The following is a 14,590-nucleotide window of genomic DNA, read 5'->3' on the forward strand; positions in this document are numbered from 1 at the left end:
GAGTAGCCCGCAGGCCTGGTCTAAAAATAGCATTTTTGTTGCTATTCTTTTTTTTTTTAAATCACAGTTGCATTGATGTAATTTTAGATTATATTACATTAATATTAGCTTAGAGATAGCCTATAGTTTATATATTATTATACAATATAATGTAATATAATATGTAATATTATATTAAAATATAATATAAAATGTAAACACTTGCAGAGATTTATAATAATAGTGTTGCCTATTGATATCTGTGTCTTCACATAGATGAATGTCATTAATTATTAATAATAACATATAATTAAAGGTAAATTGAGAAAATTTGTAATTTCACGAGTGTGTATCAAACTGGTAGCCCTTCGCATTAATTGGTACCCAAGAAGTAGCTCTCAGGTTCAAAAAGGTTGGTGACCCCTGGTTTAAATGATAGTATACAGTATGGGCAAGCAGCAGGTTTTTATGTAAGAGGATCACATTATGCTGACAGATGGCGCTAAAGAACAAAGATTTGTTATTTTAAAAGGCTGGAACCATAGTACCTCTGTCCCGCCCCGTGGGCCAAAATGAACATTTAGTACCCATGACAGAGAGCTCAGGACACTAGGTACATTCACAAATCCCACCTGACAGCCACAGTTAATGATGAAAACGACCCTCATACGAACTGTAACCGTGAGACAGACTTCTATTTTTTTTTCCTGAGACGCCTTGGTAGCAGCTTTATACTCGGCTCGGCCTCACTTTTCTGCTTGCGTAAGCATTTCAGTAATTTCCTGCCCACTGTTGCGGGATTGTCTAGCAGAAGGGGGCAACTAGACTTTCTGAGATTTTTTACACCCCCCTCCCCACCCCCTATTTAGTGAAAAACCTTACAGTGGCGTCCTGGGGGTCTTTAGGTCAGAGTTTGCGCTGTGAGAGCCCTCCAATAACACTAGCAACCACGAAACATCTCATTAGAAACACACGAAAAGAGACAAATATATGACAAAGTAATGTGATGTAAAAATACAGGACACTTCCCTCATTTCTGGAGACACGTGACTCAACACTGGAACAAAAATCAGTGGTTCGCGTGTGTGGTACGTGTATGTGTGTGCGCGTCTCCCTCCGCCAACGGCAGTGACGGTTGGGGGGGTTAGTTAATTAATTAAAAGGAAAAAAGCGCGACAGCTCCAGTAACATTGTGGGATTTTTGTTTGTGGTTTGAAGTGTGTTGAGGGCACAAGCATGAGTTATTTTAATAGATATTTTACTTATACGAGCTATGTCTATAAGCGCGCGCCATCAGCTAGTTCTAGGACTAGTTCGTGTTGCGGAGGAATACCTCTTTCGAACTGCTTGAGCGTTAAGGCATTTTTTTCTATTGGAAGCCATGATGGAAGTTGAGCAGGAGAGTTTAACGGCGAAGCGGAGCGTCACACACACCGACAGACCGACCAACCGCCTCTTGTAGCTAAATTACAAACTAACTCCTCTCACTAGGCTCTTTTTAATACTATGGTGGAGGCTGTCAGGATTTTCTTCATGCTTTGGAATAATTCACACGACGCGGACGTTTGAATTTCGCCCCCTTTTATTTGTATTTTCTTCGTTTTAGAAAGATGTTCGTACGCGCTAGCTGGCTAGTTAGCTCTCCGGCTAGCAATTCGTTAACTGGAGCTTCGCAGACGGAGAGCCCGAGTGTGTGAGAGTGTGTTTGAGTGAGAGAGAGATAGAGAGAGAGAGAGAGAGAGAGAGTGAGAGTGTGTGTGTGTGTGTGTCTGTCACTGTTAACTTAGGTTATCTAGCTAGTATATTCTGGCTTGGAGACGTCGGAGAGGACCCTCTCCGCCTTTTCGGCACCAATCACGGCGACTGCGGCGGACCCAGAGACTTGGCGAGCCTTAGCGACACCACCGAGACGCGGAGGAGGACCGTCTGTCTGTCCGCCTGGAGGGTTTTTGGCCTCTCGGTGGGCTTTGGGGAGCCGGGGCCGGGCCTGCTGTGGCCTTCACCTTTACAAGCGAGCGGCAGACTGCTCACGGCCGCTAGCTAGCAGGTAAAGACCTGGCCAGGGTCGTCCATAGGACTTCTACAAAACCGTGGAGAGAGGATACGATAGACGAGGCGGCGGCGGCGGTGGCGGCAGCGGCTGCATTGCGCCCGGAGGCAACGATACTCTCGCTTACCCTAAAAACCATAAAGACTCCTTTCACAGCTATGGCTACGATCATACAGAAGATGGTCAGCCGAAACAAAAGGAGATACCAGGAGGATGGCTTCGACTTGGACTTGACATGTATCCTCTTCTAGCTTGCTGTTTTATTTGTTGGGGCTGCGTTTGGGAAGGAGGGGGTTTTGTAAGCTACAGCTTGCTACTGCTGTTAGCTAGCTAACACGGTTTGTCCTCAGTCCAAAGTGACCAGTTAGCTAGCTTGCTTACTGGATAGGTTAGCCAATGCTAGCTAGTCCAGTGCAGCATCGCTGCTTGTAACTGTTACGTTAGTGGCGGAGGATTTTAGCCAACGCTAGCTCGCTAGCGTAACGTTATAATGAACCCATTTTGTAATTTAACATATTAGTTACCTAGCTAATGTAGGTTACGTTAGTTGACTAGTATTGGCGTTGACATTGTTAACTAGCTAACATATCTAGTTAGCTATTTGGCTGTTCGCTAATTAATCCGCCAGCGTTAGTCATGCTCTAGTATCTTGGCTAGCTTGCTATTATATCTAACTGGGTTTCCTTTTGCAGACTAGCTAAATCCCGAGGGTCGTCATCTGCATAGATGGGTTAGGTAGCTGACTACCTAACTTAGCTATCTAACTAAGTTTGTAGAAATGCATATTTACGCGGAGTCTCTTTTTATCCCCCAATTAAATTCAAACTAAGATGTTTTGTTCAGTGCCAGCTTTACAGGCTAGGGTTAACGCTAGCTAACCTAGCTAGCTCCACTGACTCCAGTGTCAAGCTTTTTTTTCCTGCTGGAAGGTTGTGAGGTAACGTTAGCTAACGCTGCCCAGCGTTAGATATCCTGTCATTGTTTGCTTAGTCAATTTGCTGTATTACATGTGTGGTTGTTGGTCATCGACGTCGATGGCTTTTTAAGTCACGATTGTGCCGAACAGGGCTCAAGCTAGCTGGGCTTGCTTGTTCTTTGAAACAAAAGATACATCTTCTGCGACGCTCAGAGGATCCATTGGCCTACATAATACAAGATTAAATTCACAATCAGTGCTACACACACATACAAAGGAGCATTGCATCAGCTGAGCTCGCAGAACACGTCTGTTGTTAGAAGCCTTTTAAACGATCCAGAAAGTGTAACCCTGCAATGTTTGCTTCTGTCTTTCCACGGCAAGAAGTGCTGAATGTGGTGATGCTGCAGCATAAACAGCATTTTTTCCTCCTTTTCCTTTTTAAATCTCAGGAGCTTTTCTACATTATTAATGTAGAATGTCGCTTAATAGACTTCTTATTTCAGGGTTTGTGTATTGAAGCTTTGTGTTTTTGTCTTTTGCTTCTGGTTAAGCTTGGTTGTTGGTTTGGAATTCCATTTCTTGCAAGTTAGTTATACAGTTTACTTTGACATGTTCCTTTGTAGCTATTCATAATATGAAAATACACGCCTGCCACTGTGGACAGGTTAAAGTCACTTAACAGATTCAGGTCTTTTTCCACACTCATGCAAATGTATAGCTGGGAATGGAGTGCTGTCATTATGGGGGCGGCTGTCAAGCAGGAGCCTATATGGTTGTGTTTTTTATTTTTTATTTTTGTGTGTGTCTGTGATTTATAGTTACATTTTGAAACTCTATCGTCAGGCATTTGTATGGATCCACTGTATCTGTGTATCCTACATTCAGCATATCATGCAATGGTCGTCTTTTACGTTTCAGCCTGACCTGCTTGTTACTGGTGGTGGTGGTGGTTGTGTTGCCTTGTGAAATTCTATTTTGGCTATAAATTAGAAATTGGTGTGTTCACAGTGAAGGATCATTCATTTGATTTTGTAGCTGCTGGAGCATTATAGCTGTTGATAGCAATACTAAGGTTGTTAATTGGAAGAAATAGTGAGTTAATTAATTAATTTATTACTGTAGCTGAAAAAGCACAGTGTATGGTGTGATGTGAAGTTGTTAGCCATCTTGATTCATTGTGTGTGGTGGAAATGTAGATTGAGTTTGATGGAAGACTAGAATCTCTTCTAAATTGAAGGTCTCCCATTACAAGTAGCTTGTTTTAAAGCTTGTTAGTTTCTGGAATGGAAGGATCACGTTGACCAAGAACCCATTTACACCTTGTAACTTAATTCTTTTAAAGTATCAGGAAAGATCTATATAAGGCCAAGCAGCATAAAAATGCAAGACACAAGCGCTCCCAATACACATTGTATAACTGTTGCAAATCTGATTGCTGGTGGTCTGGAATACATTTGAACCATTTCAATATTTAATCGTGCACAGCGATCACATTTTTGTATATGCATGTGGTTAATCTTGTTAGAATACAATCCAGATGCTATTCACAATAATTGACCAGTTGTAGACAAGTCTGAAATTGCAATATAGTATTTAAAAAAAAATTACATTCATGATTGATTTGGATCAAGAATGCACTCAGCTTGATATCCACCAGTTTCAAGAGCTCAACCAAAAATACTTGCACATAAATATACATGAAATATACTGACTCTTATATAAATAAACAAATCTTTTCCTGCTGAAGAAGGCCAGATAAAGTTAATGCAGCTATTGAGGGTAAGATACCACATGGGCTTACTGAATCTGAAGGCTTGTTGAATGAGCCTGTTTCCTTGTTTGAGGTCTTGTATTCTGTCAAACCTACAGTTAACATCGCTGCTGGTTAAAATTTCTCAATATTGTTTTATAGAGGTGTGCCAAAAAATCGATTCACATAAGAATCTTGATTCTCATTTACTACGATTCAGAATCGATTTAAAATGTCCCAAAATCGATTCTGAGGGGCGGGTTTTAGACTGATTTTGGGCTGGGTATTTTTGTTGGACCTGGCAACCCTGGGGATAGCGCTTGTCCTTTCAAACGGAGATCTTCCAGACACACACAGAGCGTAGGTGTTTGAGAATCACCGGTAAGATGGCAGAACAAACACTATATTACATTAGATTAACGTGTAGTTTCAATGTTTTATGGCAGAATGCTTCATAACAAGCATAAAAAAGATCGCTAGTAGTTAGTTTCAGTAACTGTTAGCTAGCTAACTAGCTAACTTTCCAGTTCCACCTTAAATAACGCTACAGGTGGCAGCGGGCTGCAGCATTTAAGGCGGAACAGAAAAATACAATAAGCTAATCAGAGCTAATTTCAGCTCCTCATCACAGAGGAATTAAGGAATGGACCATATGAATTCATTTCTCCACCTCCTGCCCCCTTTCTGAAGAAATACAACGACCTTAAATTAACTAGTTAATCAGCAGCTGCTCCTGAACTTTAGCGCTCCACTGCTATCATCACATCAGCCCAGCAGCGTCACCTACACACCACCGCTAGTAGCCTGGTAATAAATCAGTGTTATTTATTATTTATTTATTGTTCATTAACGTCATTGTGATATCCCAGTGATTCCTCTGTCACTGAGGACCCACATTCCTGCACATTTTATTGTTTTTGTAACACATTACCTGCTCCAGGACCAGTGTATATTATGGAGGGTTTTTTTTCAATAAGATTCATAAGCCAGAAGCAGAAATTTTTATAATTCAAATCGTTTTGAATCAAAAATCGATTTTGAATCGAATCGTGGCCCCCAAAATCGGAATCGAATCGAATCGTGAGATAGTAAACGATTCCCACCCCTATTGTTTTAGATTATAGTTGAATACTACTGTATTTCAGGAGCTACATTGCAAAGAAAGTATACATGACTGAATTAAATCAGTCCCACTGTGACTAGGTTGACCAAGCCATTTGAGCACCAGTTAACACAAACTGTGTGGGTGACAGTTATTCAGTGACTATTAGTGTTTGTTCGTTATAAGTGTTTTTGGTTAGACCAGGAGAAGAACATATTTTAGACAGGCACAGTTAAAGAAAAGGCACATGCAAATGCACCTGCCAGTTGTCAATGTTTACTACAATAGTGAGGGTTTCCAGTTTTTGAGAGGTGTTTGCTATTGATAGGACAACTTCTGCTGCTGGCAAGATAGTATTGCTAATGCAGTAACTGCAGTTCTTAATATAGAAGTAATCCTGCTAGTGTTGTAATTGGCTGTAATTAAACGGTGTTGTTGTTTTTTGTTTATTGTCCCATTTTAGCTAGTAAAATCATACAGAATCAAAAGTTCCTTCATATGTTGTTGATTCGATTATGCTTGTATTTTACCAGACCAAGTGGGAATAAGGTTGACAGAGGCTGCTATAAATGGGTATAATTAATGTGTGTGTTACCTGTGTAGATGGGTGATTCTCACGAAATCAGACTAATGAGGTGGCATTAAGGAGTGTGATGAACAGGTAAATGCTATCAATTTGGGAAACACTGGTTTATAAACATCTCATCAAAGGCTATATTGGAAGTGATTAAAAGTAGACATTGTGATATTTTAAATTATGTATTTTTTATAATTTAGTGTGAAATTCTCAGTACCGCAACGCGTCCATTGCTGAATCTCGGCTCTTCAATTACACAATTTTAATATTTAAAATAAATAAATAATAAAAAACTTAAATGTATCTCATAAAGTAAATTGTTACAGTCAATAAAAATGTATTACTTGGAATTCATTGGTAAAAGAAAAGAAAATATTTAGAAAAATAACTTTGGTCAGAACCAATGTTCTCAGCCTCCGCAACAATTTTCAAGCACCATTTAAGACCACAAGGAACAGAAAAAAAACAGCCATTTTGAGAGGGGGGACACCTTTTAGTATGACACCCAAGATGGCTACCAGGTAAGCACCTAATTTTATACCTCTCCAGATAAATGTTAAAAACTTGGTTGTCAGCGAGCATACACAACTTTTTGTTTCTCATTACCGAAACAGCTAGTTTTTAATGTTTAAAAAAATGAAAATGTTATTGTGTTTTGGGAATTTTTAAGGTTTTTAAAGTCTAAATACAAAAAGCTAGCAAAAGTTTAGCCAGGCATCATGGTGGCCCCACAGAGATCAAAGAAGGTTAAGGTCCCTCATACTCCGCAACAGCCTTCTCATACACCGCAACAATTTAAGGCCTGTTGCGGTAGAGAGATTCACTGTTGCGGTAAAGAGAAATTAATGTTTTAAGTGACATGAACTTATATATATATATATATATATATATATATATATATATATTTTTTTTTTTTTCATAAAAAAGCCTTTATTTACTTATAATAAACAATATATAAAACAATACATGATGCAATTTCAGATAAAAAACAGATTTATGTAGCAGGGCAGTGACACCCATATAACTTCCGCATAAGATATAAAAATAATATATAAAAATAATAATAATAATATATATATATATATATATATATATATATATATATATATATATATATATATATATATATATATATATATATATATATAATTTTCATATATATAATATATACATTTCATGAAACAACTTTTATTGTTATAAACTGTTAATAAAGGTTGTTTCATGAAATTTATTTTTATAAACTTTTATTGTTATAAACTGTTTATATGTATATATATATATATATATACACACATTTTATGAAACAACCTTTATTAACAGTTTATAACAATAAAAGTTGTTTCATGAAATGTATATATTATATATATGAAATTTATATATATACACACATATATACATTTCATTAAACAACTTTCTTTAATTTTATCTTTAATTTTAATTTAGTTGCACATTGATGTTTACATTTTTCATGAGATTAATGCTTAATACAAAGATGTTTAATGAGATGTTGAATTGCTTGTTTCATACTTAAATATTTAATTTCAATTTAGTTGTACATTGATGTTTATATCTGTCATGAAATTAATACTTAATAAAAAAGTTGTTTTATGAGATGTTGAATTACTTATTTTGTATTTAAACATTCCATTTCAATTTAGTTATACAGTGATGTTTAAAGTTTTAAGGAATTTATGTCTAATGAGGTATGTTGAAATTTGTTTTATTAAAATACACAGTTCAAAATAGGATATTTTCACAGCTTGAGTCTTACTGAGAATAATTTTCAACAGCAAATACCACATTTTGTTCAATATTACTACTCCATACAAAACTCAAGAAGTACATCATTAGAGTTTGTTATTTATTCACAGCATTCACACTCTGTGTTTGTTGTGTAAAGTGTTATTGTTAATTAAGTAGGAATCCTTGTAATGACTCTCTTTACCGAAACATTGACTCTCTTTACCGAAACACCATTCTCTTTACCGCAACACATATTTATTTACTAATTATTTTACTGTTATAAAACAAATTCTAGTTTATAATGGTATTTGGATAAATTGTATTTCTTCATAGGTCATCTGTACTAAATAAGAAATTATACATGTAATTTTTCAGTTAAATATCCTGAAAAGACAGGACATGAATCATGAAATCTGTTGCGGTAATGAGACAAATCATAAAATAAAAAAAAATGGGAAACTTATAAATATAATATTTTCTGGGTTATATACACATATGAGCACAACTGTTAATAATATCTATTTAAAAAGTAACAAATGTGTAACTTTTAAACCATATCTGTTCTGTGTTATCATGTTGCGGTACTGAGAATGTGTGTGCTCTGACTGACTAAAATGGTGCAAAATATACAGAAAAAAATTATAAAATTAAAAAAAAAAAGTATTTCTAAAAAGTTCAGACCCTAGTCTTGCATAACAAAAAGAAATTTTATATTTAAATGCCTTTTGAAATTTTTCAAGTGTGAACCCTTTTAAATCTGTTTTTCGTGAGAATCACCCAGATGCTGGAACACTGGTTGTCTTGGTTGTTTTGCAGTGAAGATGAAGCCTAATGAATAAGAGTTATCTTTATCTTTAGTTGCAGCTGCTGCTGGCAATAACAGAAGCATGATGTAATTTATTATTAATTTCTCATAGTTGTAATTTCTCTCATGACTCTTTAAAACAAATTGTGAAATTCTGTCAGAAGTGAGGTTTCTGAATGGTCAGTTAGAATTTCATTCACTTGGTTAGTAGAAAAGATATTTAAGTTGGTATTTGTGGTTTTTGTGTGTGTACGGTTTTGTTTTTTAGAAAGGCAAGTCATTTACTTTGCTTTTGTTAGGGATGAACAATGATCTCCGAGTTACCTCAATTTTGGTCGGTATTTCAGAAAGAAAAGATGGAGAAAAAAAAATATGATGTATATGACTTAGAGCTGACTGGTGCGTGAAACTGATGTATGATGTCTTAATTGAACTGCAGAAAAGTAGCAAGCTTAGGGGATTCTGGATTACTGCTCTAAAATATCTATTTATTTTAATGCATAGTTTGTCCCACATTCATAACTTATGTCTTTAAGTACTGTAATAAGGTGGATCTAGTACCAATTCCTCCTGCATATATATTGATGTATTTTTAGTGGTAAAAGCATATATAAAGTATGAAACATGTATTTGATTTTTGGGTTGATGCAATTTTTGCGTCAAGCCACACTTCCCAGTGGTGCATCTGTAGGTTTTGCCACATTTGTTCTATTTCTTGACATTGACATGTCTATTTTAAACCACAGAATGTGAATTGAATGTAATTCCACCGTTGTAGTTACGCATGCTGTCATAGTGAAGGCAAAGCACAAGTAACTTTAACTTCTGAAAGCTGTTGCACATTAAATTCAATGTAATTAAAGGGGTTTCAGTTGCAAAACGGGCACATTATTTAGTGACTGCATCTGACGGGAAGGGATATTTCAAGTATTTAAGACATGGCTGTGAACAGTAGCACTTCCTGGTGTTTGGTGAAAATGTTTGGCGTGGTTTTTAGTCCGGTTTGTGATTGGTCTATCTTGCTTGTTTCAATTTCACTTTTAATTACAGTAGCTTTTCATCTAAAGTTTCTCATCAGTAATCATGTAACTATCATGACAATGTAGATCAGTTACACACTTGTTAAATATATAGATTTCACAAATAAATGGTTTGGTGTGTAAAGGTCACAAGTCAAAGCCAACATCTTTATTAATAGAAGGCCTGAGTGTGTCTAAGAAGTGTGTTGAATGCTTTTTATATCAATTTCTCACTGTTCTTGCTTGTTCTGTTATTTTTGACAAGTATTGAAACGTGTCATTTTGGCCAAGAGCAATTTTAAACACAAGTCTGTTCGGGTGTTAAAATTGTGAGTCAGAGAGTGACATTCATTCTTTTTCCAGAAATAAGACTCCACTGCCGGCTTGGATTGCAGTAGTGGATTGATTGTGTGATTACGTGATTGAGTGTTCAGCTGTGCAGTAAGGGTGTGATCATGTTGGAATCTGGCTTTATTATTATATATAATTTTTTTTAGAGCTCTGCATAAATTGTGTAAGCTTTTTAATATCGTAAAAAAATCATATTGTGCAGCCCTAAAGGTTGTTATGCTGTTATATTGTGTAATTATTAATGCATTAATTGTCTTTTAGAATTTTCAGCACATTTTTTCAGGGACAATATTACAAAGTTATCTTGAAAGATCTACAGATTTTATGCAAACCTAGGACTGAGTAACAGGGAGAAATGAGTCAATAATTCTGCATGTTTTGATCTTATTTTATTCCGCCCTTGCATGCATGGAGTACATAATTGAGCAAAAAAATTGTTCTGCCTATTGACAGTGCATGTACTGCAATGTACCGATTTCACATGCCCACATTCCAATGCCAATGGATTTCTATATTGCACTTTAGGGTTTACTGTACTGCAATATCATATTTTTCAATACACTTTCAATTACACCCCTAGGTTTCTATTAAGGATTGAACTCTGTATTCAGTTCAGGGGTCATGATATAAAATGTTTGGGTGGCTTTCGACTGATGACTGATTCATAGCTTAAGCACCGTAACCTAAATATGTACAGATGTATAATTTTTAAGCTCTGCTTTTTCTATATTTGTCTGACTGCATGTTCCTGTTTGGATATGTTCATGCATTGTGTTGCAAAAGAGAGATGTTCTTTTGAACACAGTTTTTATTAGTTCTCAGTAGGGGTGGGCGATATGGTTTTAAAATAATATCACAATATTTTAGGGTATTTTTGCGATAACGATATACTTGGCGATATAGAAACTAAAATAATTCATTCATTTCAGGAATATAGTATAATAATATAACAGAATAATCATAATGTGGCAAAATAAATAATATAGCATAAAATAAAATAATGCAGCAAATAATATTGCAGACTATTTAGTGCATGCATATAAACTGCAAACTAAAACAATTATACAATAAATAAACCTAAAGCTTCACAGTAAATAATAGACTACTTTTAAGACAGAACAGCCCTATTATCACGATATGGATTTTTAATATCATGATATTTCTGTGTCACGATATATTGTATACGATATAATATTGCCCACCCCTAGTTCTCAGTCCGTTTGTACAAGAAGTAACTAAAATGTAATCATGCAGTTGTAAGTTTAGACTTAAGACAGATTCATGTGAAGTTCCTGTTGTTCTTATGAAAAAAAGTAGTTTTCCCTCTATCACCAGTACATGCTTGTTTGACTTTTAGCTGTTGCATTCTACAGAGATGTCTGTAAAGGTGTACTTTTAATAATGAATGGTGGAGTTAATCTTTATCTCATTGTGTCTTGTATGGTTTGAGAGGAGAAAAGTATTTTTTTCCTTTTCCTGCTATGGCACTGTACAATGTTGGCAAAACACCGTGTTCCAGTTAGGCTGCACCTTAGAGCGATTGCAATGCACCTTGCAATACAGGCTGTTACAAACAATAAATGAACTGAAAGCTTTGAGATTCAGAGGGAAGAGGTTTAGTGATTTGTTAGAGGTCTTATTTCCATTGTAGCTACATAGAGTATAATTTTTGCAAAGATCAATAATACGTGTGCAATTCCTGAAGGCAGTATTGGGTAGACAAAAGTGCAGCAATCCTGTATGTGCTGTTAGCACACACTGCATAGCTTGTTGGTACCTCTGCACAGAGATGTGGAGAGGTACACATCTCTTGCCCTGTGTGTGTGTGTGTGTATGTGTGTGTGTGTATGTGTGTGTGTGTATGTGTGTGTGTGTATGTGTGTGTGTGTATGTGTGTGTGTGTGTGTGTGTGTGTGTGTGTCTGCAGCTCTGTGTGTGAATGTCAGGAGGAGAGGACTGATGAGCTCTCATGGCACTTGTTATGGAAAGGTGAGGAAGGAAAGCGATTCCAGGCTGGGCTGAGGCACAGTGTGATTTATTTAGTGCCCCTGTGTGGCCTTCTGGGTTAGAGGTCCTCGCATCGGTCTCTTACAGCGAGGCCCATCTGTTCTATATTACTCAGGAGCCTGGTGTCCGGCCTCTTGCTGCATAGCTAAAGTAGAATGCCACATTAGATAAGCAACTGAGCTTCAAGCTTGAATTGTCTTTGACTTGTTTGTCTTCTGTCCTATTCTGTACTGTTGTCCATTAACTTATGTTTCTTAGGTTCTACAGTAGAAAGAAGTGCTACTTGCATAAAAATGTGCAGTTTTGGATGTATACGTATTAATATGAAGGGCGTGGCAACATTAGACTAAATTATATTTGTTTTGCTGGGTTTTCTAAAATTAAAGTTGATTTATGAATCATGCATGCTGGATTAGAAGTGTGCATACAATACACTTAATATGATACAATACAATGAATATTGAATACATTTCTATTTCAATTTACCCAAAATATCCAATTTAAAGGTTTTGATCAGAAGCTTTTGATACAATTCTTGTTGGATATTTGAATTCTCTTCTTGGCGGAATGTTTTAGAGTTCTGTTAACATAGTAGTTTTCCTAGCATAGACCTGACTACAGTCCATATTCCAGATAGGCTTGAGGTCCTGACTATAAAAAGCTAAAATAATTGGAGTAAAATAAATTATATTGGGGACACACCTTGGAACACAGTAACTATGCAAATTCTTATTTTATACGTCCTGCAATATGACTTCTGCACATGGCAATGACAATTCTAAAATGATATTGTGCAGCCCTAGTTAATAGAGCTTTTTCCAACATTTAATGTAAAACTGCTTTGAATTTCTTGTGCTCGAAGGTCCATTTTTGTATTATTCTCTAACAACCTTCAGCTCACCCCATTGGCATTTCTGTTCTCTGGAGTTAATAGATTTCTTGGTGGGTCAGTTTTGTGAGTCTTCGGTAAAATGACCTTTCGCTCTCTTTTAAACTGTTCTGTGGAATTTAAAGTATGTATATTCACTCACCAACCACTTTATTAGAAACAGTACATTAATTCTAGGTAGAGCGCCTCCTTTTGTTCTCAGAACGTACTCAATTTTGTCATGGTATGGATTCCAATATGTTGAAAACATTCCTTTTGAGATTCTTGTCCATGTTGACTTAATTATGTTACACCATTCCTGCAGATTTTAAGGTGCACATTTCTGCTTCGAATTTCCTGCTTTGCCAGTGTGTTTTGTTGGATTCAGATCTTGTAACTATGTAGACTACTGAAGAACACCTGAACATGCCACAAATTATTGTTCCTGAAACCAGTTTGAGATTTATTTTGGAATTGGTGCTTTTATCATGCTGGAAGTAGTTGTTTGACAAAAGTAATTTGCGATCATGAAGGGATGCACATGGTCAACAATAATGCTTCAATTATTTGGTGGCATTCTGGCAATGATTAATGGATATTAGGTTTGCAGAGTTTGCCAAGAAATCATTCCCCACACCATTCTACCACCCCCACCAGCCTGGAGTGTTGACACTGGCCCATGGATTCATGCTTTTGGCACCAAATCCTGACCCTACCATCTGTGTGCCTCAGAGCAGGCTAGGTTTAGGTGAGGTGCTCACTGCCTTTTTGTCGGCTTGAACGAAGCATTTCCATGTGCGGTCCTGTTGCTCACTGGATGATGTTTTATCACATCCTTTTAGAGACTGTTGTGCTGAAGATTCTGCCACACAATTGTCTAATTAATTAAATGAATAAGTCTACAGTTGTTTCTATTTTAGAAAGCTTGCAGATTGTGTGTGAATATCAGTGACTGGTGTTTTAAATTATTTATTAATTTTATTTTTACATATCTTTAAATAGTTTGTGTCTAAAAAATACACAGGAGATTGTCACACATGTCTAGGATATAATGGCTATGGCTATGCTTCAAATAACAACTGGATGGTCTTTTGTCAATTTTACTGTACATATTTAAATCAACACAACCTTGCCTGAGAACTTTTTTTTCTAAAGCAATAGCATATTAGCCACAATGCAGCTAGCTGACTGCTAACTGTATTCTGAGCTGGATTAATCAGTTTTTTTGATGGCACTGTGCTGGTTAGATTGGTTAGAACTTTCGATTGATATGAAGTGTGGATTATGGCTATAGTTTATTCCAAATTCATAGTTATTGAGCTCACAATAAAGGCATGTATCTATTGACTAGCTAGGATAACGGGGTGTTGTTCTCAATGGAGCTGGCTATCTGGTGATATTAACTGTTTTCCAAGCTGAA

The 14,590-nt window shown here is 36.4% G+C and overlaps 1 protein-coding gene across 1 annotated transcript in view; it reads left to right on the top strand.

Moving 5' to 3' along the window:
• Positions 1-1,353: 1,353 nt before the first annotated feature.
• ptenb (phosphatase and tensin homolog B) overlaps positions 1,354-14,590 on the top strand; it is a 28,506-nt gene continuing 15,269 nt past the window's right edge. The window contains exon 1 of the mRNA XM_007251161.3: positions 1,354-2,266. Coding sequence (XP_007251223.2) covers positions 2,188-2,266 — 79 coding nt within the window. The 5' untranslated portion in view covers positions 1,354-2,187. The remainder of the gene's footprint in view (positions 2,267-14,590) is intronic.

This window comes from Astyanax mexicanus, chromosome 15 (assembly GCF_023375975.1).
Source record: "Astyanax mexicanus isolate ESR-SI-001 chromosome 15, AstMex3_surface, whole genome shotgun sequence".
Lineage (NCBI taxonomy): Eukaryota > Metazoa > Chordata > Actinopteri > Characiformes > Acestrorhamphidae > Astyanax > Astyanax mexicanus.